General features: G+C 57.0%; 1 protein-coding gene across 1 annotated transcript; it reads right to left on the reverse strand.

Moving 5' to 3' along the window:
- On the reverse strand, positions 1-26,328 carry SMARCB1 (SWI/SNF related BAF chromatin remodeling complex subunit B1; the record flags this gene model as incomplete). Its single annotated transcript, XM_080717914.1, is given in 10 exon segments — positions 1-40; positions 304-435; positions 4,405-4,595; positions 8,248-8,414; positions 9,672-9,799; positions 11,585-11,648; positions 11,651-11,787; positions 17,874-18,003; positions 19,591-19,702; positions 26,236-26,328. Coding segments are annotated over 10 exon segments (1,194 nt in total).
- Between the last annotated feature and the right edge of the window lie 1,612 nt (positions 26,329-27,940).

The following is a 27,940-nucleotide window of genomic DNA, read 5'->3' on the forward strand; positions in this document are numbered from 1 at the left end:
TCACCAGGCCGGGGCGGTGTTGGCCAGGCGCCTCATCCGTCTAGAGGGGAGAGGGTGGTCGTCAGGGGCCAGCCCTGGCCTGCTACCTACACAGGCTGCCTGCCTCTCCAGGAACCCCGAACCCACTCTGGGCTGGGCTCAGATGACCCGAAGGCTGGTCTGTTCTCTGCAGGGAAGCCCACCCCAGAGGACCCTGGGTCTCATCAGGCAGAGGCTGGCTCCTCCCGAGGCCGGGATGCGGGGCCGCACATACACAGGTACCTAGCTTGGGGTGTGGGGCCACGGCCGCGCGTGCTCAGGTACCTCGTGTTCCTGTCCTGGTCGCGGATTTTCTTCTCCATCTCAGCGTCAGTCAGGGTCTCCAGCAGCGGGCACCACTGGTCAGCATCGCCCGTGTTCCGGATGGCAATCTCCACCGTGGGGAGGGGGTTCTCACTGCGGAGAGGAGGGGAGGCGGTGAGAGGACGGTGGCTGGTTACAGTGGCTGCCCCGTGAGCGGCCCCTCCCCCACAGCTGCCAGAGCGGCGGCCAGAGACCGGAAGCTCAGGAAGCCCAGACAGCCAGGCCCTCCCCGCCCCGCAGTCCTGGCGCTGCCCAGCTCCCAGAGCCGCCTCAGCGCCAGCTCTCAAGGGTCCTCTGTGCTGCCCAGAGTTGCTGTCTGCGGCACTGGGGAGGGGCGCTGCAAGAGGTGGCCCCCTGGCAGCACTGTGGAGGGGCCACGGCCCGCACCTGGGCTGACCTGTCTGTCCCACTCCGTCCAGGGCTGAGGCCCAGCAGAACTCACTGGATACAGCAAGGCAGGGGGCGGGGTGAAAGAAGACTGACCGCAGGCCTTGACGCCCTCTATGGGTGCTGCTGGCTGGCCAGCTCCGGAATGTTCCCCACTTCACGGGGACCACACTCAGCCCAGAGAAAGCAGGTTTTTTTTTTTTTTTTTTTTTTTGGTGCCACTGGGGATTGAACCAAAGGCCTTCTACCTCTGAGCTAAACCCCCAGCCTGATTTTCTTATTTGGAAACAGGGTCTCACTAAGTTGTGGAGGGCCTTACTAAGTTGTCAAAGCTGACTTCGAACCCAGATCCTCCTGCCTCAGCCTCCCAGGTATAGGGATTATAAGTGTGCGCCACCATACCCGGCTGACACGGCCTATTCGCTGGGGTCAGACACCTGGTCGGCAGAGAGCTGACCCCAGAAACCACGTCTCTGGACACACTCCACCTAGGGTCCCCAGAGAACCCCAGCTCCATCCGTGGGCCATGTGTCCCCTGGCCTCAGCCCAAGCCTGATCAGCTGTGGAGGGGCGCATGTCCCAGGCCTGACTGCAGAGCCCCAGCTCCTCATGGCCAGCACGGCAACCCAGAGCCCATGATGGCTGGGGAGGCCAGCCTGCCGGCTCCTCTCCTCGGCCTAGGGTCTCAGAGACCCTGACCCTGAGGTGGCGCCACTTAACAGAGGTACCCTGGCTCCCAGAGGAGGCGGCTCAGCCCACCACATGCGTACCCGGCCTCGGGCTGGTGATTCGGAGGCTTAGGCTCTGGGAGCCCTCGCCTGGGGCCCCTCCACCCTCCACCCCTGCAGCTTGGCTCAGCAATGTGGAAACGGCCCCGCCGCAGACCTCATGGGCTCTCACCCCAGCCGCCATCCTCAGGAGGGCAGACAGCAGAGGCGCCCTGCCCACGCGTGGAGAGCAAAACATGTTTTCCTCCGAACTCAAACAAGTGCTGACGAGCAGGCCCGGGGCCCCTTTGTTTACCTCCCGTGACTCTGGGAGGATTCCACCCCAGTGGGTTTGTTCTAAAATAAGAACGGCTCGAGCCATCCATGAAGGGCCGGGCCTGCAGCCAGCGCGGGCCTGCCTCGAGCGGGCGGATGCTGAGCAGGTTCCCATTGGGCTACGGCCACCTGCTCCTCGGATCCTCACCGTGAGCTCTGAGCCCCAGGGGCCGAGGACGCCCTGCCCATTCTCGAGTGCCCGGGCAGGGCAGACTCCCAGCACGTGGCCCCTAGGTGGCTCACGGGACGGCCGCGGAGCAGCTTCCTGTCTCCTTTTTCTTTGTCAGGTTTATTTTCAGTAAGTCCTGATGTATGCTACAGTGCAGATGATCCTTATAAACATTATGCCAAAAGCTAATCTCATAAAAAACCCACACAGGGCTGGGCGTGGTGGGGTGCGCCTGTAATCCCTTTCTTGGGAGGCGGAGACAGGAGGATGGCAGGTTTGAGGACAGTCTCTACAAGGAGTGAAACACTCATCAACCCAGCCAGACCCTGTTTCCCAATAAAAATAAAAGGGCTTGGAGTGTAGCTCAGCGGCAGAACGCCCTGGGTTCCATCCCCTGTCTCCCCCACCCCAAGAAAGGACCCTCCTAAGTTCCCATGAGGGAGGCTGGTACCGGGGAAGAACGTGAGTGGTGTCCGGGGACGCAAGCTCTGGCTTCTGGCCTGGCCACAGGGGCCACAGTTCTGCCCCACGACGTGGGGTCTAGGAGAAGCTGGCCTCCAAACCTGACGTCCCCATCCTGTCCTCCAGGCCTCCCAGTGTGGGGAGCATTCCGGCTGCCCAGACACAGGACAGGACACGCCGAAAGGGCCTGGTGGTCAGGGAAACCACTCGCCGGCCCAGGGCAGGCTGCTGTGGAGGAACCCCCACCCTTAACCACAAGGATCTGACACCGCGTGCTCAGGACTGGAGCGGCAGTGGGATGGGTCAGTGCCCTCGAGTCCACACCTGGCCTTCACACAGCAGCTGCGGTCCTGACCTCCGCAACAGGGCCCCTAGGGGGCTGCTCTGGAGCCCTCCAAGCACTGCAGGCCACGAGAGCTTGCCAGGAGCCGGGGCTGATGAGCCGGGCCTCCCAAGGGGGGCTGCTGCTGTGCCACGACCAAGGGACAGGACGCACGGGCCCGTCAGGAGGGCTGAGCTGCATCTCCTGCACCCCGTGGCCGAGGAAGGTCAGCCCAGCCACCTGCAGCTGTCAGTCCAGAAGGGACATCCTGATGTCAGGAGGTGCCAATGTCACTCACAGTATGCCTGCAACATCTCAGCCGCAGGACCTCATATTCCATCCGGGAGCGAGGCCGCCCTAGACCAGCTCTTGTCCCTGGCTCTGGCTTCGTGGGGGTAAAATGGGCATCAGCACTGCGCCTGCAGGCAGGCCTCCCCCAGGAACGAGGGGCGCGGCAGACGCCAGGGCTGCCCATCTGGGAAGCAGACCCACTGGCCAGCTGGAGGGCCAGGCAGGGGAGGAATAAAGCGTGTCTCGGCACACAGGCCCCAGCCCAAGGGGCTCAGCCGCGCGCCTGGCCTCGCGCCAGAGGGTCGGCCTCATTCCTTCTCTTGCCCAGATTTACAGGAAGCCCAAAAACTACCTATTCCAGGACAACAAGCTGACGCATGGCTGCTAACAAGCTCCGAGAACTGTCATGTCTTAGCAAACACCCGGTTCTCGCTCCTCCTGTGGGGCTGCAGACCCCCTCTGGGTGAGGAGCTCGTGCGGACAATGACAGTGTGAGGCACAGCTGCTCCAAGCGGATGCAGTTTTGATGCAGGGACACGTGGCGCCACTCGCCACCCCAGAGGAAATGGCACCAGAGGAGCTGGCCCCGGGTCTCCCGTTCCCACAGGCCCGAGGCAGTAAACCCCCCCAGCAGAGGCCACTGGCCTGGAAGGTTCTCCTGTGTGCCCATGTGTATGCACATGCGTGGACTAAAAAGCTCCGTTCACATTTGCACCTTCTCAGCCAGTCTGGTGCTACGGGGCAGGGGCCAGGGTGACCTGTCCCCTCCTCTCTTCACAACCCAGTATGGCACCTGGCCACCCACAGCACTCACCAAATGTATCTAATTAGAACAAAGGCAGAAATGCTGGAGAAAACCTTGCTACCAGGGCTCCTGCTGCTCGTGAGCTGGGCACAGGCCACGTGCAAGACAGAGAAAAGAAGCTGGGCAGAGGCGACCATGGCCAGGCTGGCCAAGTGCAGGGCAGGGAGACGGCACAGCACGGTGGCCTGGTGAGGGCAGCCATGTGGTAGAGGGGTGGAGCCGGGCAGCCCTAGGAGGCTGTGGACAGGGCACCGTGCGGGTGGAGACTGGGGTGGCTCTGGGAGGCCGTGGACAGGGCACCGTGCGGGTGGAGGGGCGGAGGCTGGGGCGGCCCTGGGAGGCCGTGGACAGAGCACCGTGCGGGTGGAGGGGCAGAGGCAGGGGAGGCCCTGGGAGGCCGTGGACAGGGCACCGTGTGGGTGGAGGGGTGGAGCTGGGAGGCCCTGGACAATGCCTCGCCGGAAGCAAGGACTTCAAGCTCACGTGGGCGTCGCAAGGCCCCTACTAAGTGCCTCCTGCTCGCCACCTCGCGGGCTGCGACTGCTGAGGTCCGAGGAGGAGCTGACCCCGCCCGCCCGCCTACCTGAAGGCGTAGGTCTTCTGATGCCAGCTCAGCTGCCCCCGGATGCTGTACGCAATGGTGGTGACGAACTCCCCGCCCAGCCCCAGCTCGGAGCACAGCTTCAGGGCGAACTTCTCTGGGGAGTTCTCCTTCTCGGACATGTCCCACTCGAACTGGTCCACCAGGGAGATGTTCCCCACGTGGATGTTGAGCTGCGGCAGGACCGGGCGCACGGTGAGCGCAGGCAGGGCGCCCGCGAGCCCGTGCCACAGCCGCCAGGCCTGGGGGCCAGGAACCGGGCGCCCCTGAAAAAGGGTCTGACCCCACTGACTCCCAGGTGGGCCCAGGCTTGGGGTCCCCAGCAGGGAGTCCCTGAGGTACTGCCAGGACACCCAAGTCCACCTAGCCTCCATTCTCGTCCCCCAGCACTCTCTGACTCGTGCCCTCTTGCCTGCTTCCTTCTGTGTGTGTGGCACTGGGGACTGAACCCAGGGATATTCTATCCCTAAGCTCTACCCCCAGCCCTATTTTATTATTTTGTTTTGAAACAGGGTCTCACTAAGTCGCTGAGGACCTTGCTAAATTGCTGAGGCCGGCCTCGAACCTGCGGTGGTCCTGTCTCGGCCTCCCAAGTACTGGGATTGCAGTGTGAGCCACCGCACCGGCTTCTTTTCTGCCTTCACCCTCGCAGCAGTCGGTTGTGACTCTAGGGGGCAGCGGGCTCAGCTCAAGTGCTGTCCCAGCCTGTCCTCAGCCCTCCCCACTGTGTACAGAGCTTTCTGAGAAGCCATCCTGCCAAGTGTGGCACAGATGCCGTCTGTACCTGTGGCAACCTCCAGAGGCGGCGCTGGGCAGCAGAGGCACTGGGCGCCTCCTCTTGGCGTGACCTGCAGGGCGTGTGGGGGAACCCCAGGATCTGTGACCCCTGCTCGCCCCTACCCCGTACCCTGTTCTGAAACAGTATCACTGAATGACACAAGATGGGTGCTTTATTTTAAAACTGGTTCTAAGTGGCAGAGGGCCTCACTGAGTAGCTGAGGCTGGCTGTGAACCTGTGATCCTCCTGTCTCAGCCTCCCAAGTACTAAGGTTATAAGCATGCGCTACCATGCCTCCCCGCCTCCTTTTGCAGTACTGGGGATGGAACCCAGGGGCATTCTACCTCTGAGCTATACCTCCTGCCCTATTTTTTATTCTTTATTTTGAAACAGGGTCTCACTGAGTTGCAAAGAGCCTCACTAAGTACCTGAGGCTGGCCGCAAACCACATTCCTCCGGTATCAGCCTACCAAATAGTGAGATTACAAGCGTGCGCCACCACGCCTGGCTTGGCCTGGCCCTTTTTTATATTTTGTTTTATTTATTTTTTGGGGTGGTACTGGGGATGGAACCCAGGAGCCCTCTACCTCTGGGCTATATTCCCAGACATATTTTATATTTTATTTGGAGACAGGGTCTCTTAAGCCAGCTAAGGCTGGCTTCGAACCTGCATGATCCTCCTGTCTCAGCCTCCCAAGCGCAGGGATTACAAGCGTGCGCCACCACGCCCGGCTTTATATTTTGCTTTAAAACACGGTCTCAATAAGTTGCTGAGACTCTCTGCCTACATTGCTGAGGTTGGTCTTGAACCTGAGACGCGCCTGTCTCAGCCTCCTAGGTACTGGCTCCCTCTGCACTCTGTCCTCCAGAGAATAGTCTCGCCTGTCCAGGACCAGCCTGTTCTCAGCACTCTGGCTTCAGCTAAAGAGCCAGCTCCTGAGACCTGCCTGCCCGCCAGGCCTGCCCCATACCCACCTCTCCTGCTTCTCCACAGCACCAGGGCCTCTGTGAGACCATCTTGGCCACCTGCCTGCTTGTTTCCTGTTGCCGTCATCCCGTGAGCACCAGGAATCCCCGGCAGGGACTCAGGTCAGGTGTTCTGAGCACCAGCAGGTCCCTGGGACACAGCCGCCCCGGCAGGGAGTCCGCAGTGGCTGGGCAGCGTGGGTTGCAGGCACGCTGGAGCCTTGCCCACCGTCCGGACCACACCACCTCGGCACAGTGGGCAATCAAACGCCGAGCAAACCCCGGCTCTGGGCTGGGGAGAAGAAGCTGGCGGACTGGAGGGCGCGGCCACACCCTCAGCCCCTGCCCAGGCGTGGCCAGCCATCTGGTCACCGGCACACTCACTTAAGAGATGCTGGCCTGATGGGTCAGGGAGTCACTGAGTGGGATGAGGACAGTGCATGGCCTGCTGGCCTGAATACCAGGCTCGAGAGAGAAATGGGGAAGGACCAAGGCCGAGCCACAGAGTCCGGAAGGCTGCTGAGTGCGTTAAGGGGACTGAGCCAGGTCTTCCTCCATCCGTACCCGTCCATTTTATCTTAGGGTAGCCTAGGTCACTGTGCGCTGCCCTCAAACCTGCGATCCTCCTGCTGTCCCAGTCACCCTGTACTGCATTACAGGTGTGTGCCACCAGCCCGGCTAAGAAGCTTTTTTTTATGTTTTGGTGGTGGGACTAGTGGTTGGACTCAGGGCTTTGCTCTGCCACCAGGCGGTGTCCCAGCCCAGGAAGGCGGCCTTTTAAAAAGTGAACCAAATGGGCAAGCAGGCCTGTGGCTCCCTGGGGACAGGCATTGTACAGGCCCAAGCGGGAGGGCCCGCTGGGGGGACACGCAGGAAGAGGTGGCAAGGGGCCAGGCCCAGAGGTGCTCAGAGGGCTCGGCTTTCACGAGGGAGCTGGGCAGCTTCTGAAAGGTTCTGAGCAGGAGACACTGACTGCCATTGGTGGGTAGGGAGGCGCAGCTAGAGACTAGCTGGGCCAGGTCCCCCACGCAGGCATGCGGCGGGGCGGGGCTCCTGCCGGAGCACTCCACTGCTACTGCAGCTGTGGGCCTAGCCAGCCAGGAGCCATGGTGCAGGCGGGCTTTGGCCCAGGCGTTGCCAATACCTGCGAGGGCTGCTCAGAACTAAGGTGCTGCTTTTTGAGGAAAGGACGCCCCTCGGGTGCTGTGTCGCCAAAGTTCCCTGTCCTCACCCACTGAGCCCACCCAGCATCAAGACGAAGACGAGCACCCCAAGCATCCTCAAGCTGGGCGTGAGCCGCACGCTTGTAAGCCTAGCATTCGGGAGGCTGAGACAGGAGGATTGCGGCTCGAGGACAGCTTCAGCTGCTACTCAGTGAGGCCCTATGGAACTCAGCGAGAGCCTGCTTCAAAAAAAAGAATAAAAAATAGGGCTGAGGGGTGATGCGCAGAGGTAGAATGCCCTGGTACTGGTATTGGTACTGGGTTCCATCCCCAGTACCACACACACACACACACACACACACACACACACACACACACACACACACACAAAAAGATGAGCACCCTCATAGAGCACCGAGCCCGGGTATAAATGGAAACCTTCAGTTCCCCATCTGCAAGACGGGCTCCATCACTGTCCAGTGATGAACAAATGGATAGGCAAAGCGCGGCACATGCACAGTGAGTCGTAAAATATCCCCAGGCAGCCGGGCGTGCTGGCCAGGCTTATGATCCCAGCATCCGGGAGGCTGAGACAGGAGGACGGTGGTTCGCGGCCAGCCTTAGCTACTTAGTGAGGCCCTCTGCAACTCAGTGAGACCCTGTTTCCAAGTAAAGAATAACAAATAGGGCTGGGGCGTAGCTCGGAGGCAGACTGCCCTGAATTCCATCAGTCCCCAGGCCTGCGCTGCCCACCTTCCCCCTGAGCTCCCAGGCTTTGCTCAGCAGCAGCCCTGACCCCACCCAGAATGTGGACCCTCCCTGAAAGGTGGGCCCACCCTCCCAGGAGCCTTCCAGAGCCTTCCCACAGCACATCACAGGCGGGCCGGCCGTGGCCCCTCCAGGGAGAGGAGCCCCCACCTTGATGATGACGCGCTGGTCGGACTGGTCCTCCAGGATGCTGTCTGTGGGATAGGACTCAATCTGCTGCCTGATGGCGGACGCGATGGCCGGCACGAACGTGAGTGGGTTCAAATCCAGGTCGTCACAGAGGATCTCTGAAAACATCTCAGGGGTCATGAGCTTCTCTGAAAGCAGGAGAGGGGCAAGGCATCACGGCAGATCACAGGCCCATCCAACCGCGCACCTGACAAGCTCCTCCCTCGGCCCTCGGCGGCCACAGACTTCCTCCTCCATCCCCATGTTGGTTCTCCCACTGATAACAACTTATAAACCAAAGCACACTCTCTCAGCCAGACAGGAAAGTTCTAGAACATTCCCACCACCACAAGGATCCCCAAGGTGGCCCTTCTGTAGCCATACCCACCCCCACTTTCACCTCCCCCGCCTGGCAAGGACTAATCTCCATTTCTGTCATTTTATCACTTCAAGAATATAGAAGTCACTGGGCGTGGTGGGCACGCTTGTGATCCCAGCATTCGGGAGGCTGAGACACGAGGATCGCGGTTCGCGGCCAGCCTCAGCTACTTAGTGAGGCTCTCTGCAACTCAGTGAGACCCTGTTTCAAAATTAAGAATATAAAATAGGGCTGGGGGTGTGGCTCAGAGGTAGAATGCCCCTGGGTTCCATTCCCAGTACTAAAACAACAACAACAACAACAACAAAAACAAAAACAACAAATTTAAGTCAGGCGTGGTGGCACATGCTTGTAATCCTAGTACTTGGGAAGCTAAGACAGGAAAATCGCAGGTTCAAGGCCAGCCTCAGCAACTTAATAAGGCCCTCAACTTAGTGAGACCTGTTTTGAAATAAAAGAATAAAGTAGGGCTGGGGGTGTGGTTCAGAGGTAACATGCCCCTGGGCTCCATCCCCAGTACCACAAACACACACACACACAAAATGAATGTTCTAGACAGCTAAATGTGGTAGCACATACTTAAACTTCAATACTTAGAAGGCTCATGTCCTCCCTCCTGTCTACCCGTGCAGCGGAACGGAGCTCGGCAGGGAAGGGGGGAGCAGATGAGCGCCCTTCTGGTAATGAGCTCTCACGGGGGCTGGCTCAGTCCCCACAGAGGGGCCGTCCTGTTTCTGCCCCGTTCACCCCCTCCCGCACTGCCGCCTTTCACCGCGAGCTGAGCAGCTGAGCTCTCGCCAGAAGCTGAGCAGATGCGGCTGTCGGCTCTTGAACACCCTGGCCTCCAGACCACGAGGCAGTGAATCTCTTTCATTAACGACCCGGTCTCTGGTGTTCTATTATAGCAACAGAAAACGCCCCCGGAGCACGCGGCAGAACCGGGATGGCCCGAGTCCACGCCCTTGAGAGCCACGCCATGATGCTCGGCGCGCAGGCCCACAGGCCAGGCAGCCCGACCGCCACGCACCGTTCATGTTCCAGGTGAAGGCGTCGCGAAGCTTCTGCCCATCGATCTCCATGTCCAGCCGGATGGGCACCAGCACCTCAGGCTGGGCTGCGTTCTCATGGATCACGGCCGGGTCGTGGTCATCGAAGCTGAAAGTGCAATGGTGCACGGTCAGCGGCCGTCGGCGCTCCCCTTCCCTGGCTGGCAGAGGATGCGCCTCCTCCCCCTGCACGCGGGTCACTGTGAGCGCAGCGGAACGAAGGCCACTTCTCATAGGCACTTGTCGCTTAACACTGGGGCAACAGAGGAGTCCACTGGGGCCCAGGGCCACAGTAATGGGGCAGGGCCACAGACGACAAGGGCCAAGTGCTGCCCAGGGCGGAGCTGCGCGTTCTGGGCGTGCTGACAGGGCTGCAAGTCCCCAGAGAGGCAGGACTTTGACAACGCAGTAGGAAAGGAGAGGGCGTGTCCAGAAGGGCTGCTCCAGCCAAGGCCACGAGGTGGGAGGATGAAGGGACTGCCCAGGAGGCAGAGCAGCCCTGGAACAAGGCTGACACCCCGCCTCCGCCGCGGAACCTGGGCTCTGCCGAGGAGCCCAAGGGGGGAACGTGAGCGAGGGTGGGATGAGGTTTAGGAAAGAGACAAGGGAAGCGATGGGGCAGCAGGTCGGTGAGAGGGTGCAGGGGAACCGAGGGGACTCTGGAACACGGTGAGGACCGAGGTCCATGCTGGGAGAGCTACGGGAACACGAGGCCCAGGCCCTGGCCAGGAAGGCCGGAGACAGTGGCCATTTGACAGGGAGGTGATGCTCAGAGACGGGGGGTGGGGTGGGGTGGGGATGGGCTGGGGGGACAGTGTGGCTTATAGATGCGGCTCTGGAGCTGACGCAGTGAGGAGGAAGGCAACAAGGGGGTGCTGCTTTAGGGGGACGAGCACCCTGCCCCGAGGAAACCCCTGCCTCTGCCTGAGCGTGAACAGGAGTCTGGAGGGTTTATTTTCAAGGAGTGACAAGATCTGGCTGGGTGCAGAGGCCCAAGCTGACCGCAGAGCTGAAGAGACCGCATGGAGGAGTGGGGCTGCTGCGACCCACAGTGAACCCAGAGAGCCGTGCAAGTAGGACTCTGCCAGAGGGACTCAGGGTGCGGAACAGGGAGGGGAGGGAGTGCGGGTGTGGACATCAGCCTCGAGATGGGAGGGTCTGCAGGCGGCCAGTGCACAGCTGAGGCAGGGGGTGGTAATAGGAAGAGCCAGAAGACTGTTTGCCCAAACATCTGGGTCCTAATCCCCCAAACCTGTGACTGCTGCCTCGTGGCCCAAAAACAGAGACCGTGCAGATGTGACTAAGTGAAGGGTCCAGGAGGAAATTATCCAGCTGGCCCCTAAGTCACGTCGCAGTGTCCTGAGAGACTGAGGTCTCTCGCACACAGAGCGGGAGGCCGCGTGACCACAGAGGTGGGGCTGGAGATGTGGCCACACGCCAAGGACTGCGGCCACCACCCTAGCTGGAGAGGTGACCACAACCCCTTAGGGGGCGGGGGGGGGGGACGCAGGAAGCACAGCTCTGTCCACGCCGTGGCCTCCGCCCAGCGAGACCCATTCAGATCCCGAGCTTCCAGGAGCGCGAGACGATCTGTGCTGCTTTCACCACCCGGTTCACAGTGCTTCAGTCTAGCGGCCACGGGGAGCCCACAGTGACGTCACACGGACACATTCGAAGCCCCGGACCGGCTCTGGGCAGCTCAAGAGAAACGGAGGGCGGAGGAAAGGCCTAGGAACCCCGCTCCAGAAGCTCAAATGAGGGGTGGAGAAACGAGAGAGGAAGAGACCAAAGTGGGCAGAGCCAGGGACGCTGGGGACAACCAGGGTGATGGTCTGGAGCTGGGAAAGAGCGTTTCAAGGGGCGGGGGGGGGGGGGGTGTGGCACGTGTGGACACTAGGCTGCAGCGAGGTTCTCCGGAGGGAGCCCGCAGGCGCTGGGATCTCGGGCGGCCGCGCTCACCACAGGGGGAAGGTCCTCTTCTTGTCCCGGCCCATGCGGTTCCTGTTGATGGTGGTGGAACACGGCACAGCATCCAGATGGTGAGAGCTGTTGGGGAGGGTGGGCACCCACTGGCTGTTCCTCTTGGCCTTCTGCTCCCTGGAGACACAGGAAGAAGCACCCACCCCCGTCAGAGGAAGAACCTGACCGCCCGGCAGGCATCCCTGCATGCCCGGGACGCCTGCAGTGTGCGCCCTGCCTGGCCTCCAGGCTCCTATGGAAGACACCTCTGCACCGGTCCTGCCGAGCAGCCCCCAGGCTCGCGGTGGCACCTGGGGAAGGGAAAGGGCACAGTGCAGCACCTACTGACCCTGAGCATGAGTCACTGCTGACCGATACTCCTGAATACACACGAGGCATGGCCCCCATGGCACAGGTCCCTATCGGAGCCTTTTTTTGGTACTGGGGATTGAACCCAGGGGCATTCTACCTGAGACATACCCTAGCCATTTTTCTTTTCTTTTTTTTTTTTTTTGGTGGTACTGGGGTTCCTGGAAGCCCTTCTACCTCCGGGCTACACTCCCGGACCTATTTTTACATTTTTATTTGGAAACAGGGTCTCTTAAGCCAGTGCGCGCGGCTGGCTTCGAACCTGCGCGATCCTCCTGTCTCTGCCTCCCAAGCGCGGGGATTACAGGCGTGCACCACCACGCCCAGCTTATTTTCTTATTTTGAAACAGGGTTTTGCTAAGTAGTTGAGGCTGACCATGAACCAGCGATCCTCCTGTCTCAGCCTCCCAAGTACTGGGATTACAGGCATGCTCACCGCCCCCGGCTTAGAGAGAAGCTGTAACACTGAGTTAGGGGTTCGCTGCAGGGAGGAAAGGGCATTTAACACCGTGAGACTCCAGGGAGGTTGGGGCCTGGAGATGGAGGCCTCACCCGGGCCTCAAAGGCAGGCTGTAAAAAACCAACTTCACCTAGCACATGGCTGGGAGTCTTGAGGGTTAAAAGAGAGAGATGGGATCAGACTGTGATATTTCTTTCTTAAGAGACAGTCTCACTGTGTTGCCCAGGACGACCCCAAACTCCTGGGCTCGAGCACTCCTCCCGCATCAGCCTCCTGAGTCACTGGGACTCCAGGCCCATGCTGCCACACCCAGCAGACTATAGATGCACCTGCCGTCCCGAGACGGCTGAGCCAGCTGCCGCCAAGCTCCCAGAGCAGTAGAGAGAAGACAGACAGGTAAGTATCTTCCAGAAAGTGACACCAACGTAGTTTAAGTAGCCCACGGCCCGTGAGGGGCTCTCTAAATTCCAGGTTCTTTACTCCTGGGATCCTCCAGCTACTTCCCACTGGAGCGCCACTCTGGCTTGGACGAGGCACTGGGGCTGCCACCCTGTCAGTGTTCATCTTCCCTGGCGAGCCTGCGCGCCACGGGGACAGTGGCAGCGAGCCCTTCACCTCATCCCCGCCACCTGCGCGGTGACAAGCACTGACGCTAGGGAGGGCCTGGGCAAGCAGCGCGCACAGGCAGCGGCCGAGGCCTCCCGGCCCTTAGCTCCTACAGTGCGGGCCGAGGCTGGTCTTGCCCCGGCGTGCGGCCAGGGCGGGTTTATGGTACTCAGCACGCCGGCCCTGCTGTACCGCGGGTCTTGCTCATTTAATGACGGTCTTCACCTTACACTTAAGACCTGGAAATCGCGGGGAATGGGGAACTAATCTGCACAGGACTCAAGAGTGGGGTCAGCAAGGGCAAGGTCCCCACCCTGAAATCTGGCGCGTGGCTCACACAGAATGAAAAGTTTTAGGTAGCAAATTCCTGAGCCCCACATGCATCAAGTGAGCCCCCACCTCTGCAGGAGGGCCCGGGAGCAAAGATTCTGTACGAGTTCCCCGGACAATTTGAGTGCAGCTGGGCCTGCGTGGGAACCGCAGATCTCAAGCTCCTCTTCTCTTCTGGATGGAAGCCCTAGCGCAGCCTGCGCGGAACCCCACCCCTCGCCACCCCAGCCCTGCCTGGTCTCCGCGGCAACCCCTCTCTCGTTTCTAGGGATGATTCTAGGGATGATCCTCGATCGGGCCCTCATCTGGGTGCCACTGCAACCAGGCAATACGGTGATGTCCCAGATCCCAGACACAACGAATATAAATCACCTCCTCAGCTATACCCAGAGCACGAGAAGAAGCTGAGCCATGAGGTGCAGCCTTGCCCCCACTGCGAAGAGCCCCTCCTGGGCCCGAGAGGGCCCCCAGCCTCTGCCCTCGCGTCCAGTGACTGAGTAGTGCAGCACCGACGGAGCTCCTCCTGAGCCTGCCGCCCAGCCGGGCCTGACCTCCGGCCCTCAGCTCCGCTCCCTCAGCTGCTCCTCACGTGACAGCCGCTGCTGCGGACTGCCCCGTAAAAGGCTCCCCGCTGACACACGCAAACTTAAAAGTACTGCTCATCTGGGCACAATTTCCTCCTGCGACTTCCCGGGAAGGTCTGGCCATCTTTATGTTCTTACCACATCCCTCGGGGGAGCAAGAATCTGCCGAGCACACGTCTACAGAGATGGCTAGACTGGCCGCGGGCCACTTTTCTGGAGGGGGAACACACACACAAAAACAACAACCCGGAGCCGGGCGTGGTGGGCGCACGCTTGGAACCCCAGCATTCAGGAGGCTGAGACCGGAGGATCCCGGTTCATAGACAGCCTCAGCTACTTAGTGAGGCCCTCTGTAACTCAGTGAGACCCGGTTTCAAAATAAGGAATAAAATAAAGTAGGGCAGGGGGTGTAGCTTGGAGGTCGAATGGATTCCATGCCCAGACCCTCAAAAAAACAACAACAACAAAAAAACAACCCAATGGCAGAGCTGCAAAAAAAAAAAGGCTGGAGAGAAAGAATTTCCCACAACCACATCACTCTGAACAGTAAGCCGTCAGCGCCTCACACGCTGGGTTCTGTGCACAGAAACACGCTTCTCCTTGGGAGCTGGGAGCCTCAGGCAGGGAGATGCAACCTCGTGTGCTCTGCACGTCTCACTTGTGTGAGCCAGGCCCTGGGTCCTGCAGAGTCCACTCAACTGTGCTGGGCCAGGGCCACACCCTTGTCCACACAAGTGACTGTATCCTCCAACACTCGGACACTCCATGGCTCCCCAGCTCCTCTTCATTCACTCACTCACGGTACTGGAGCTGGAACCCGGGGCATTCTTCCACTGAGAAGGACACAGCCTTAGCTCTTTTATTTTTTACTGTGAAACAGGGTCTCGCTGAGCTGCTGAGGCTGGCCTGCAACCTGCGATGCTTCTGCGTCCCCCTCCCAAGTCTGGGACTATAGATGTGAGCCACCATGCCAGGCCACAGCTTCCCTTTTTATTCGTGGCCCGCCAAAGAACATCTCTGTATCTATAATGGGCTTAATCTGATGTCAAAATGCTTTATAAAAAGATAAGGCCCATCAGCCAGGCATGGTGGTGCAAGTTAATAATCCCAGTAATTGAGACAGGAGGATCGCAGGTTGGAGGACAGCCTCAGCAAGCGGTGGATTCTCATCAACCTAGCGAGACCTCGTTTTCAAATAAAAATAAAATAGGACTGGGGGTGTAGCTTGGAGGCAAAATGTTCCCTGGGTTCAATCCCCAGCAACACACTCACACACACTCACTCACACACCCCCCTCTCTAGTGAGCCATCCCCACCATGCGAGCCACCAGCGCGATCACCCGTTCCCAATTCCTTGCTAGTTTTTATTGTCTTATTTAATTTGGTACTGAGGATTGAGCCCTAGGGTGTTCACCTCCAAGCTATACACCAAGTTCTTTTCTTTTTTTGGGGGGGGAGGTAGTACTGAGGATGGAAACCCTTCTACCTCCGGGCTACACTTCCAGACCTATTTTTTATATTTTATTTGGAAACAGGGTCTCAGGCCAGCGAGGCTGGCTTCGAACCTGTGCGATCCTGTCTCCGCCTCCCAAGCGCGGGGATTCCAAACGTGCGCCACCACGCCCGGCTCACCCAGTTCTTTTCATTTGGCTAATTTGCTGAGGGCCTTGCTAAATTGTTGAGGCTGGCCTTTAACCTGTGATCCTCCTGTCCCCACCTTCCAAGTACTGAGATTGCAGGCAATGAGCCACCACACTCAGTCTGTCTTTCTATTCTTATTCATTTATTTTTTGTGGCGCTAGGACTGAACCCAGGGGTATTTTACCTCCGAGCTACAACCACGGCCCGATTTTTTATTCTTCATTTTTTAAACAGAGCTGGGCGTGGTGGCGCATGCTTGTAATCCCAGCATTCGGGAGGCTGAGACCTGGAGGATCGCGGTTCGCAGACAGCCTCAGCTACTTAGTGAGGCCCTCTGCAACTCAGTGAGACCCGGTTTCAAAATAAAGAATAAAAAATAGGGCAGGGGGTGTAGCTCGGAGGTCAAATGCCCCTGCGTTCCATCCCCAGACCCACAAAAAAAAAAAAAAAAAAAAAATTGAAAGAGGGTCTCACTGAGTTGCAAAGGGTCTAAATAGCTGAGGCTGTCTGTGAACCGCGATCTTCCTGTGGTTACAAGGGGGCACCACCACGCTCGGCTTCAGTTTGTCATTTTTTTTTTTCCAGTACTGGGGATCCATCCTGAGGCACTCTACCTTCACGCTTTATCTCCAGCCCTATTTTCACTCTTTATTTTGAAACAGGATCTCACTAAGCTGCAGAGGGCCTCACGCTGGCTGCGAACCTGCGATCCTCCTGTCTCAGCCTCCCAAGTACTGGGATTACAAGCCTGCGCCACCACGCCCAGATTCTGTTTGTCTTTTTAAAGTTTGAATTTTTTAAATTACACATGAGTGGCTGGGGTGTAGCTCACTGGTAGAGCATGTCCTTAGCACGCACAAGGCCTGGAGTTCAACTCCTAGCACACTAAAAAACGAGACTATGTGTGAGGACACTCTCCTGTTGTTTGCCCCTCTTATTTCCAGGTATAGACCATCCTTTACTTACTTATCTCTTGGAGGCTGAGAGTGTAGCTCAGTGGTAAACCACGTGATAACAGGTCCTAGGTTCAATCCCCAGCACCACCAAAATAAATGAACGAAATCTACTGGAAGCCAGGCATGGTGGCACACACCTGTAATCCCAGGACTTGGAAGACTGAGACAGGAAGATCACAGCTTCAGCTACTTAACTGAGGCCCTCGGCAACTTAGTGAGACTCTGTTTCAAATAAAGAGTTAAAAATAGGGCTGGGAAAGCCAGGCGTGGTGGCGCACGCTTGTAATCCCAGCATTTGGGAGGCTGAGACCGGAGGATCAGTTTGTCGACAGCCTCAGCTACTTAGTGAGGCCCTCTGCAACTCAGAGAGACCGTTTCAAAAAACATAAAGACTATGCTGGGCGTGGTGGTGCACGCTTGTAATCCCCGCGCTTGGGAGGCAGAGACAGGAGGACCGCACAGGTTCAAAGCCAGCCTCTCTGGCTTAAGAGACCCTGTTTCCAAATAAAAATATAAAAATAGGTCTGGGAGTGTAGCCTGGAGGTAGAAAGGTTTCCACAAACCCCAGTACCACCAATACATACATACATACACACACACAAAAAAAATAGGGCTGGGCTGGGCATATAGTTCAGAGGTAGAATGTCCCTGAGTTCCATCTACACACACGTGCATGTAAACACACACACACACACACACACACCCTACAATTAGAGTATTCAAGTTCTGCTAAATCTGGATGGACAAACTCTAAATGCAACATAGAAAATTTCCAATTACTCGGCCTTTCAAATGTCTCTGTAAACAGTCTTTCAAAGCTCTAAGCTTTTAGACACTTGAATCTACTGCTTGTGTCTTTTGTGGGCTTATCTGAGCGCTATTTTTCTGATAAATGAGTCCCACTTTCAAAGCATTCCTAACTGCTGTCCAGAATTCAAGACTTGACTTAAGCTTCTTAGGAATTCCAAAGATATGGAAGAAACTTAGTCGGGTATGACACCTGTGTGCACGCTGAGTAAAGTGTGGAGAAGTGTTTCAGCTCGCCTTCCAGCCGGCCTGTCCCCGAGTATGCAAGGATTGCCACAGGTGTGCGGGAACACGCCTGGTTGGAAGCCTGTTACCTGAGGCGGGGGGGGGGGTGGGGGTCCAGTGCCGTCGAAGCCCGTTACCTGAGGTAGGTGGGGGGCTCGGTGCTGATGGATGCAGACATCGGAAGCCCATTACCTGAGGCAGCGGGGGGCTCGGTGCTGGTGGACACGGGAGTCAGAAGCGCGTTACCTGAGGTAGGTGGGGGGCTCGGTGCTGATGGACACGGCCTTATACTTCTCATCGTTTCCGTCCAGAATCTCTTCCACCTCAGATGCTTTCAGCAGAGTCACGCTGGTGGCGAGGGTGGTGTATCCGTGATCTGGAAGTGAAGAGAAGCCGCTGCGTCACCCTGCCGGAGGAGGGCAGGCAGCAGCCACCAACTGAGTACAGCACATCAAAGTCCTCGCATGCAGGAGGCGGGAAAAGCGAGGTGTCAACACTGACGACTGCCGAATGCTGGCCTCTTCCAAACGGGCGACCTGGGTGGAGGCTTTGGTGGACAGCCCCGCGGAGCGAAGCCTCTGCTGGGACTGACTGGGATTGATTCGGCCCCAGAGCATGAGCTCGGGGCAAAGGAAGCACTCGGGAAAGCTCCAAGCAACACCGCAGTGGGAAGAGGTCTGACACCACCACGATCCACAACGCGAAGCAAGGTGGGGATGGGAGTGAGTTATGGAGACACTTTTCTTTTAAAACAAGAGCCCAGAGAGTTGAAAAGAGCTGTTTTCCCCGAGCAGGAATTCCTGTCCCGAGCCAGTCTGAAGGGCTGTCTGGGAAGCGGGCAGACGCAAGGCAACTCGACGCCGGCTCTCTAGGAGCCATGGGCAGGAGCCGCGGCCAGCCTGGACCCCGGGGGGCTCGACCGGTTGTGGGAACCGTACTGCCAAACAACCAGGCGAAACATCACCAAGGTTCCCCGGGGAATCTGCGGGAGGGAGACCAAGCCAGGCGTCACTGGCTCAGTGAGCGGCCTCCGCTCGGTGCGGAGCGGGGACAGAGGAAATTGTTTTAGGCGGGCGAGTGGGAAAGTTAGGACAGCAGATAAAAAGCAGCTCTGGCTCCTGCGTTAAAAGAACCTCTAGTTGGTCCAGTGGGGACAAAATCATGGCAGCACCTACAGACACAACCAAACTGGACAGACTACTAAGCACCGCACGCTCAGGTGCCCTGCAGGCAGGTGCACGCACGCACACACGCACGAACACACACACACGCACACACCCAGGCCCAGGGCAGCTCTCTACAAGGCGCCACTGCCGGCTGGGAAGCAATTTTGCCACCTGCCAAAGAGCGCGCTGCATCCGTACCCAGGTGTCCCTGCAGAAGCCTCTGTCGACGGAGACCAGAGGTCTACGAGCAGCTTCACCCTGCACAGAGCTGCCACGGCCCAAAGCTCGCTCGCCTCACCAGTGCCAGACAGTGAGCCCGGCGCACGCAGGCTCGCGGAGCGGGGACATGCACAGGCCGAGCGCGCTGGCTGCGGGAGGCGCTACGGGATGGACGTGCTCTGGGAGGCAGCGGTGAAAGCCCCGAGGAGAGCGGGGGTGGCCCCACCCGCCGCCGGGGCACGTGAGGATGACCATGGTGCACACCCACGGCAGATGGCCGAGCATCGCAGCATTCCTAAAACGTTTTGAGACCAGCACGTCTTCACAGCACCTGCTCCGGCCCCGGCCCCTCACCACCAGCGGGCCCAGCTGGGGACAGCTGGCAACGGCGCCTGCTCTCACCTGAACTGCAGGCTGCGGGCAGCCCTGCCCCAAGCTCCCGCCCAGCTAAGGTCAAGGCTGCAGTGAAGACACTGGAGTGAAAACGCTTTAACTTCAGAACATAAGCGAGTGGTTTTGAAACAGGTTTACAAACCCTCGTGGAGACGCACCCTTAGTGTTAGGTTTTGTTTTTTTACCATGTGACGATGCAACTATTTTCTTCCTCTCTTCCACAGTGGCTAGTCGCCTCCAAAGTGAGGGGTATCTCTTGTACAGAGAACCTCGGAACATTCGGAGGTAGTTTCCCACCTATGAGTAAAGCGAGAAGGCTCATTATGAGGGTCACATCTCCAGCAGAAGGGAGGGTGGGAGCCGGGCGTGGTACGCACCGCACGCTTGTCAGCCCAGCATTCGGGCGGCTGAGACAGGAGGATCGCGATTCGCCGATGGCCTCAGCTACTTGGTGAGGCCCTTTGCAACTCAGTGAGACCCTGTTTCAAAATAAAGAATAAAAAAATCGAGCTGGGAGTGTAGCATGGAGGTAGAATGTCCCTGGGTTCCATCCCTGATAGCACCAAAAAAAAAAAAAAAAAAAAAAGAAGGGAAAGAAGGGAGGGCCGGGATGCAGGAATCAGCTGAACTCAGGTCAACAAACAGACCCTGAGGCTGCCCCTAGGCGCCAGGCTTTCAGCAACAGTCAAACACATTCTGCTGACATCAAGGGTTCAACAACAGTGCACATCTGGCCCGCATCTGTGCAACCTGACAACAGAACCAAGCTCCAAAAAGCCTGACCACATGTCTCCGAGGGCCCCCAAAGCTCTGTAAGAAGCCCTTGGAGCTTAGCAAGAAACTCATGGTGATTTGATCTGGGACTAAAAATTGCTGGCACTTTCCAGAAATGCAAGGCTTCTTTGACCTTCTTTTATCTTAAGAAGCTGACTTTGATATTTTTACGATGTAATAAACACTAAAAAAGTCTTTTAATTTTAGACAGATGCAGGATAATTTCCCCCTTCACCCGGGTTGCTTTGTATAGTAACAAAACACAAACCGGAATACCAAAGGAATTTTCCAGAGTCTAAAATGCACTTATTGGCAACCATCAGACTGCCGTAGAAATTTGGTACCGTCCCAAACAATAGCTTCAGTCTGTTTGTACCAAATACTCAAAGTAAGGCTTTCTTCACAGGGAGAAAGCGGGTCCGCAGGCTTTTCTACACACCCATGGTCTCATCAACTCTTCCGAAACAGTAAGCCCAGCGTCACCATGTAGGGACGGCGGTGGACGGGGCATCAGGCTCTGGTCCCCTGTAACCTGGGTCTAAGCGCTCAGCCTGCACTTCGTCCCACAGAGGCCTGCTTCCATTATTTTCCATCTTACCTCCCCAGCACGATGTTCACCCACGTCTGAGTGCGTTTCTCAGTTTCTCACTAAGGAAGGAGCGATGTGATGGACGGCCAGGGCTGCGAACACAAGCGCAGCCACAGACCCTGCGCGCCACAGAGCACAGGCCCCTGCTTGCTATTAGGCTGTGTGTCCTTACCACCCGAGGGTAAACGTTTCCTATAGGTTTTTGAGGACACGTTGACTACCGGTCCCTGAGGGAAGGACGCTGCGGGGCTGGGGACCTGAGACCTCTCCCAGGCCACTTCAGAACTGAGCACAGAGGCCGGCCTTCTGGCTTTTCTATCCACCAGCCTGTGCCCTCTCTGGATCCAGGATTTCCGAATGCAGAATGAAGATGCTGGCCTGGGGGATTTCTTAGGGTTCTCTCAGCTCTGGCTTACCACAGCCAACTGCCTGCAGGAGAACAGTGCAGGAGATGGCCAAGGGCCATCCATCAGTACTATCACAGGAGCTACCAGAGAGAAAAAGCGCAAGACCCTGATCCCTGCCCCAAACCCCAAAGATCCGATGGCTGTTAAGGGGCCCAGGAGAGCCAACCTCAACTCCATCCGGGACTCGGGATGGTTACGCTCATTCAACACGAGGGCAGGAGTGAAGGGGCTGGAAGAGACGACTACAGCTGGCTTTCTAGAACCTAAAATGGGTCTAGGGGGAGACCGTAGAGACCACCTAGTCTAAGCATCTCGTGGCGCACGCTTGTCATCCCCGCGCTTGGGAGGCGGAGGCAGGAGGATCGCGCAGGTTCGAAGCCAGCCGCACTGGCGTAAGAGACCCTGTTTCAAAAATATAAAATAGGTCTGGGAGTGTAGCCCGGAGGTAGAAGGGCTTCCAAGAACCCCAGGACCACAAAAAAAAAAAAAAAAAAAAGAAATGTCACCAACTGGGGATAGAGATTGGTGGTGAAGCATGTGCTGAGCAAGCACAAGGCCCTGGACTGGATCCCCACCACCTCCAGCCCCCGCCAAAAGAAAAGAGGGAGAGAAACACAGACGCAGACGGGATGGCAACCAAGCTGCCCCCCGAGGTTCTCCCAAAGCTGCTTCTCGGTTGCCCTACCAAACAAAGGACAACTTCCTTTTAAAAAATGCCACCTACTCATAGCCTAGGGCAAATAGATTGCTCTATGCTTTTTGGTACTAGGGATTGAGCCTAGGGCATTCTACCTATGAACTACGCCCTTAGCCCTATTTTTATTTTTTATTGTGAAACAAGGTCTCACTAGGTTGATGAGTCTCACTACTTGCTGAGGCTAGCCTCCAACCTGCAATCTTCCTGTTTCAGCTGCCCAAGTACTAGGATTACATGCCAGGGCCAGGTTACTTTTTCCCTTAGGGTAAAAGTTTCTTTAGTTGAGTGTGGTGGCGCGTGCTTGTAATCCCAGCATTTGGGAGGCTGAGACAGGAGGACCGCGGTTCATGGCCAGCCCAAGCTACTTAGGCGCTCCGCAACTTAGTGAGACCCTGTTTCAAAATAAAGAATAAAAAATAGAACTGGAGGTGGAGCTCGGAGGTAGAATGCCCCTCGGTTCAATCCCTAGTACTGGAGAAAAAAAAAAGAAAAGAAAAGAAAAGGAAAAAAAATGAAAGAGTTCCTTTAAACAACCTGCTCAGCCAGGCGAGGTGATGCACGCTTGTCATCCCAGCACCCAGGCGGCTGAGACCGGAGGATCGGGGTTCACAGCCAGCCCTCCGCAACTTAGACCCTGTTTCAAAAAAAGAATGAAAAAATAGGGCTGGGGGTGTAGCTCGGAGGTCAAATGCCCCTGGGTTCCATCTCTAGACCCACAAACAAACAAACAAAAACAAAAAAAAAACACCTGCTCAATATCATATACTGAAACTCAACTGCCTCTTGTATCCCTCATTTAAACAGGTGCCTGCCAAGTGTGGTGGTACATGCCTCTAATCCCAGTACTTTGGGAGGTTGAGACAGGAGGATTGCAGGGTTGAGGCTAAGCCTCAGCAACGTAGCAAGATCCTGTTTCAAAATTAAAAATAATATTAAAAAGGGCTCAGAGGTAGAACGCCCCTAGGTCCAATCTCCAGTACCATAAACAAACACATGCCTACTGGTCAGTGAAGACCATTCTGAGCTGTGCAGATGGGCAGGCTGCAGCTCCACGTCCCGAGTGTAGCCACCTTGTAGCCGCAGCATTTAGTCAGGCGTGGTGGCGCGCGCCTGATCTCAGTACTCGGGAGGCTGAAGACAGGAGGATTCATGGCAGTCTCAGCAGCTTACTGAGACCCTCGGAAAACCCTATTTCAAAATAAAAAGGGCTAGGGGTGTACTTTGGAGGAAGAATGCCCTTGGGTTCAATCTCCTGCACCAAAATATAATAAGAGTAATAAAAATAAAGTGGCAATACAAAAACTGTGTTGATTTTCTGCCCCCCCCCCTTTTTTTGTAGTACAGGGGATGGAACCCAGAAGCACTGTACCTCTGAGCTACACCCCAGCCCTATTTTTTATTCTTTATTTTTTATTTATTTTGAAACAGGGTCTCACTGAGTTCTGAAGGGCCTCACTAAGTAGCCGAGGCTATCTGCAAACTGAGATCCTCCGGTATCTGCCTCCCGAATGCTGAGATTACAAGTGGCCCCATTCTGCTTTATAAAAATTGGTGACAAATGGAAATACTGAAGTTTGGGCGATGCTGATCTTATCACTTAACACAGCCAAAACAAGCCAGGAGTCATGGGGCGTTCTGATAATCTCCATGTGACCACCATGAGGCTTCATCCAACACGCTGCGCCCAGCTGACAAAAATTAAATGTGAACAACATGAATGAATGAGACGCTGGAGCGGGACGCTCAATGCCGCTGCCGAGAGAGCATTCCTGGCGCTATGAGACGGCTTTAGCTGACACTTACTCCTCATATGAGACTCTTCTGCTTGACACTCGCATTTCTGAATTTAAGAGCCACAATTTATTTATTCCTTTTTTTGCGGTACTGGGGATGGAACCCATGGGATACCACCAACCCTATTTTTTTTATTTTTGGTGGTACTGGGGTTCCTAGAAGCCCTTCTACCTCCGGGCTACATTCCCAGACCTATTTTTACATTTTTATTTGGAAACAGGGTCTCCTAAGCCAGCGTGCACGGCTGGCTTCGAACCTGCGCGATCCTCCTGTCTCTGCCTCCCAAGCGCGGGGATTACAAGCGTGCACCACCACGCCCGGCTATATACTTATTATTTTGAAACAGGGTCTCACTGAGTTGCAGAGGGCCTCACTATGTAGCTGAGGCTGTCCGCAAACCGCGATCCTCCTGTCTCAGCCTCCCAGAGAGATGCTGAGATTACAAGCGTGTGCCACCGCTCGCTTTAAACTGCACGGCCATCTCTTGAGATGGGCAGTGGCCAGTGGGCCGTAGCTGTAGTTGCAGATTTCGGGGTCCGAGGGCCTGCAGGGGTGGGGGCATCTCCAGTGCGGAAGGTAGCGTGTGCCACCACGCCTGGCTCACCACCCCTATTTTTTATTTTTTGTTTTGAAACAAGGTCTCACTGAGTTGCAAAGGACCTCACTGAGTAACTGAGACTGTCTGCGAACCTGCAATCCTCCTGCCTCAGCCTCCCAAATGCTGGAATCACAAGTGAGCGCCACTATGCCCAGCTTATAGCCACAATTAAAAAAAAAATTATATATATATAGACAAACATACAGAGTGGGGCACAATGGCCCTTGTCTGCAATCTTACTTGGGGGGCTGAGACAGGAGGAACTCGAGTTCCAGGCCAGTCTGGGCAGAGTAAGACCTTCACCTCAAAATAAAATGTTAAAAATGGCTGGACATTGCTGGGAGTGGTGGTACACGCTTGTAATCCCCGTGCTAGGGAGGCAGAGACGGGAGGATTGCGCAGGTTCGAAGCCAGCCTCGCTGGCTTAGGAGACCCTGTTTCCAAAAACAAACAAACAAACAAAAAAAAAAACCAACCAATATATATAAATAGGCCTGGGAGGGTAGCCTGGAGGTAGAAGGGTTCCATCCCCAGTACCACCAAAAAAAAAAAAAAAGGATGTAGTGGTGCACGCTTGTAATCCCAGCATTTGGGAGGCTGAGACAGGAGGATCAGGGTTCGCAGACAGCCTCAGCTACTTAGGCCCTTTGCAACTCAGTGAGACCCTGTTTCAAAATAAAAAACAGGGCAAGGGGTATAGCTCGGAGGTAGAATGCCCAGTACCATGCACACACACAAAATCATATAATGTTAAAAATGTAAAAAAGAAATGAAAAGCAAGCCTGTACTTGGGAGTCTGGGGCAGGGGAATCACAGGTTCGAGGCCAGCCTCTGCCACTTAGTGAGATGCTGTTTAAGAAAAGACAAAAAACATTGAAAGGACTGGGAGTGTAGCTCTGTCCTTTGGTGGACTGTCCCTTGGTTCAATCACCAGTAACAAAAATAAGTAAAAGAAATACAAACTCGCTGGTGGCTGCAGTTACACCTAAAAGGGACAGTCTGAAGCAATCTGTAAAAACTTAATAAACTCAACACAAACCCCCACTGAAGGGTTCATTGCAGAGTGCTGCTAGCCAGCCATCCAGCTGACCCAACAAGGCCCTGCCACTTCTAATTGAGGATTAAAGATCCTGAGGCTCCAGCCGGGCGTGGCGGCACACGCTTGTCATCCCCGCGCTTGGGAGGCTGAGACAGGAGGATCGCGCAGGTTCGAAGCCAGCCTCAGCTACTTAGTGAGGCTCTCAGCAACTGAGTGAGACCCTGTTTCCAAATAAAGTATAAAATAGGGCTGGGAGTATAGCCCGGAGGTAGAAAGCCTCTGGGTTCCACCTCCAGTACCACCAAAAAATAAATAAATAAATAAAGGTTCTTAGGCTCTTTCCCCTGTTATAATTCAGAATCAGTTTGCAGATATACAAAAAGTGTCCATTGCTTCTAAAGTGCTTGCAGATTTAACTCCCAGCACTGGGGCCTTATCCACCCCAAAGCAAACATCCTTCCCTTGAGATTAAGGTCAGAACACCTCAATGGCAAACCTCGGAGGCCAGGGGTACACAGGGAAGGAGGAGCCCTTTCTAAGCCTCAGGCTTACAACCGGAGATTTCAGGCTGTGAGAAGGGGAGGGGCGCACGTGAGATTTCCCATCTCCAAGGCTCTCGCCCCCAAGCGCCCCAGGGGCTGACATGACATCCCCTTCCTGGGCTTCTGGCCGGAGTGAAACCAGCTCCGCGCGGAGCGGCGGCGCCCTACGCCCCGTCAGCGGCTTGGGTCCCGCATCGCGGTGAAATGGGCGAGGAGGCCTGAATCAGCCGGCAGGGGCGGGGCGGGCCGGGCCACGCCCACCGACCACGCCCACCGGGCGCGCCCCGCCCCGGCGCGCGCCCGCCGCCGCGATGAATGGGGACGCGCGCCCCCGGCGCAGACGCCCGCCTGGCTCCCGCGGTCGGGGGAGGAGAGCGCGCCGCGGGCTACCTCGGAGCCGATCATGTAGAATTCACCGTCGTCCTCCAGCTGGAACTTGACGGGCTTCTGCCCGAAGGTCTTGCTCAAGGCCATCATCATCATGGCGGCGGCGGAGGCGGGCGGCCGGGGCCGGGCCGTGAGGAATCAGGAGCGCTGCGGCGCGCCGAGCTGAGGGAAACCGGGGCCCGGGGGTCAAGGGCGGGCCGGGCAGGCGCTCGCGCCGCCACCGGGGTTCCTCCGCGGCCGCCAGCGACGAGGACCAGGCCGCCCCGACTGCGCATGCGCGGGCGTTGACGCCGCCGCGCGCGCCGCCGCCGCCCAAACAAAAGACCGGGCGCGTCCCCGCGCGCCCCTTAAAGGAGCCAAGACCCGTTTCCCTTGTATGCCAGGCTGCCTCCCAAGTCTGGTGCAGGGAGAAAGCTTCTCACGGACAAAAATAGCCTCTGAGGTCCAGAGTCAGACAGTGGCTTTACCCGTCTCACAGCCAGGCCTGGCGCTTAGCCCAGGGGTGAAGAAAGGAAGTGAAGGCCTGGAGGAGGAGGAGGAGGCCCGAACTCCATCTGGAAGCCTGAGAGGACTGGCCATGTTTTGTGACCTCCCCGGGCTGGAGCCTCAGTTTCCCCACTTGAATAGCGCAGCGCAGCTGCTCCTGCGGCTGTGGGGATTGGTTAGAACGACAGCCCTGGGGTGGGGTGGGCAAAGGCGCTGGGGGTTGGCAGTATTCTAAAGCCCAGGTGGTGTTTGGCTTGGCTGCATCAGATGGCCAGAGGGGAGGGCCTCCCCCTCCCTCTTAGCTCAAGGCTTTGTGCCTCCAGCAAGCCCAGCCCTGCCCGCGGCTCTGTGCAATGACTTCCATAGCTCCCGGGCAGACACCAAGTGTCAAAGCAAACCGGTGCACCGGACTGAACCCCGTGGGCGAGTCAAAAACTGGCGAGTAGAGATGGCTTCGTGCAGATCGCTCTCACAAAACCGCTCTCACAAAACCGTGGCTGTGATTAGTGTGACTGCGAAGGCAGAGAGGCCTGGAAGGCAGGGCCGAGAGATGCTGGGGCGTCGGGGAGCGCTCTGTGTTCTCAGGGCAGTGGGAACCAAAGTGTTTTAGGAGAGCAGTGGGGTGGAGGTATGATCAGATAAAATGACCTCCATTTTGGAGGGTGAAGTGGGTACGCAGAGGTTGGTTAAGCCACTGCGGGTCCCTCCAGAGGTGCGGGAGGGAAGGAGCTGGGGATCCCCGAGCGGGTGCCCCAGCAACAGGAGGCTAGGGCGTCAGGGTTTCACCCCTCATCCAGGACAGGGCTGACCTGAGGCTTCTTGGTCACAAAACAGACAGGCAGTTAGAAAACAATCGAGTTTAATGACAGTCGTCAGTAAAAAAGAAGAAAAAAGACTCTGTACACTGTACACACATTTACATGGCTTTGGAGGATACCAGTACTTGGATGAGGGCTTTGGGAGGATCCGGCCTGGGACAGGATTGAGGTATGTTGGGGCTTCTGAGGCTCGGGCTTCCGGAAGGAAGCAGCCCCCTCCCCAGCTGGCTGTGGACCTATGGGCAACCGAGCTCCAGGATGCCAGCCAGAAGGTGGCCAAATCCGGCATCTACATGAGCCGACTTCTCAGGAAAAGGCCCTGTCCTGAGGCCCCGTGCTTGGGCACGGTCACAGGGTCCCTGACACCCCACTTTCAGCACCAGTACCCGGCAGGAACCTCCCAG

Source organism: Muscardinus avellanarius (genome assembly GCF_963383645.1).
Source record: "Muscardinus avellanarius genome assembly, chromosome: 21".
NCBI lineage: Eukaryota > Metazoa > Chordata > Mammalia > Rodentia > Gliridae > Muscardinus > Muscardinus avellanarius.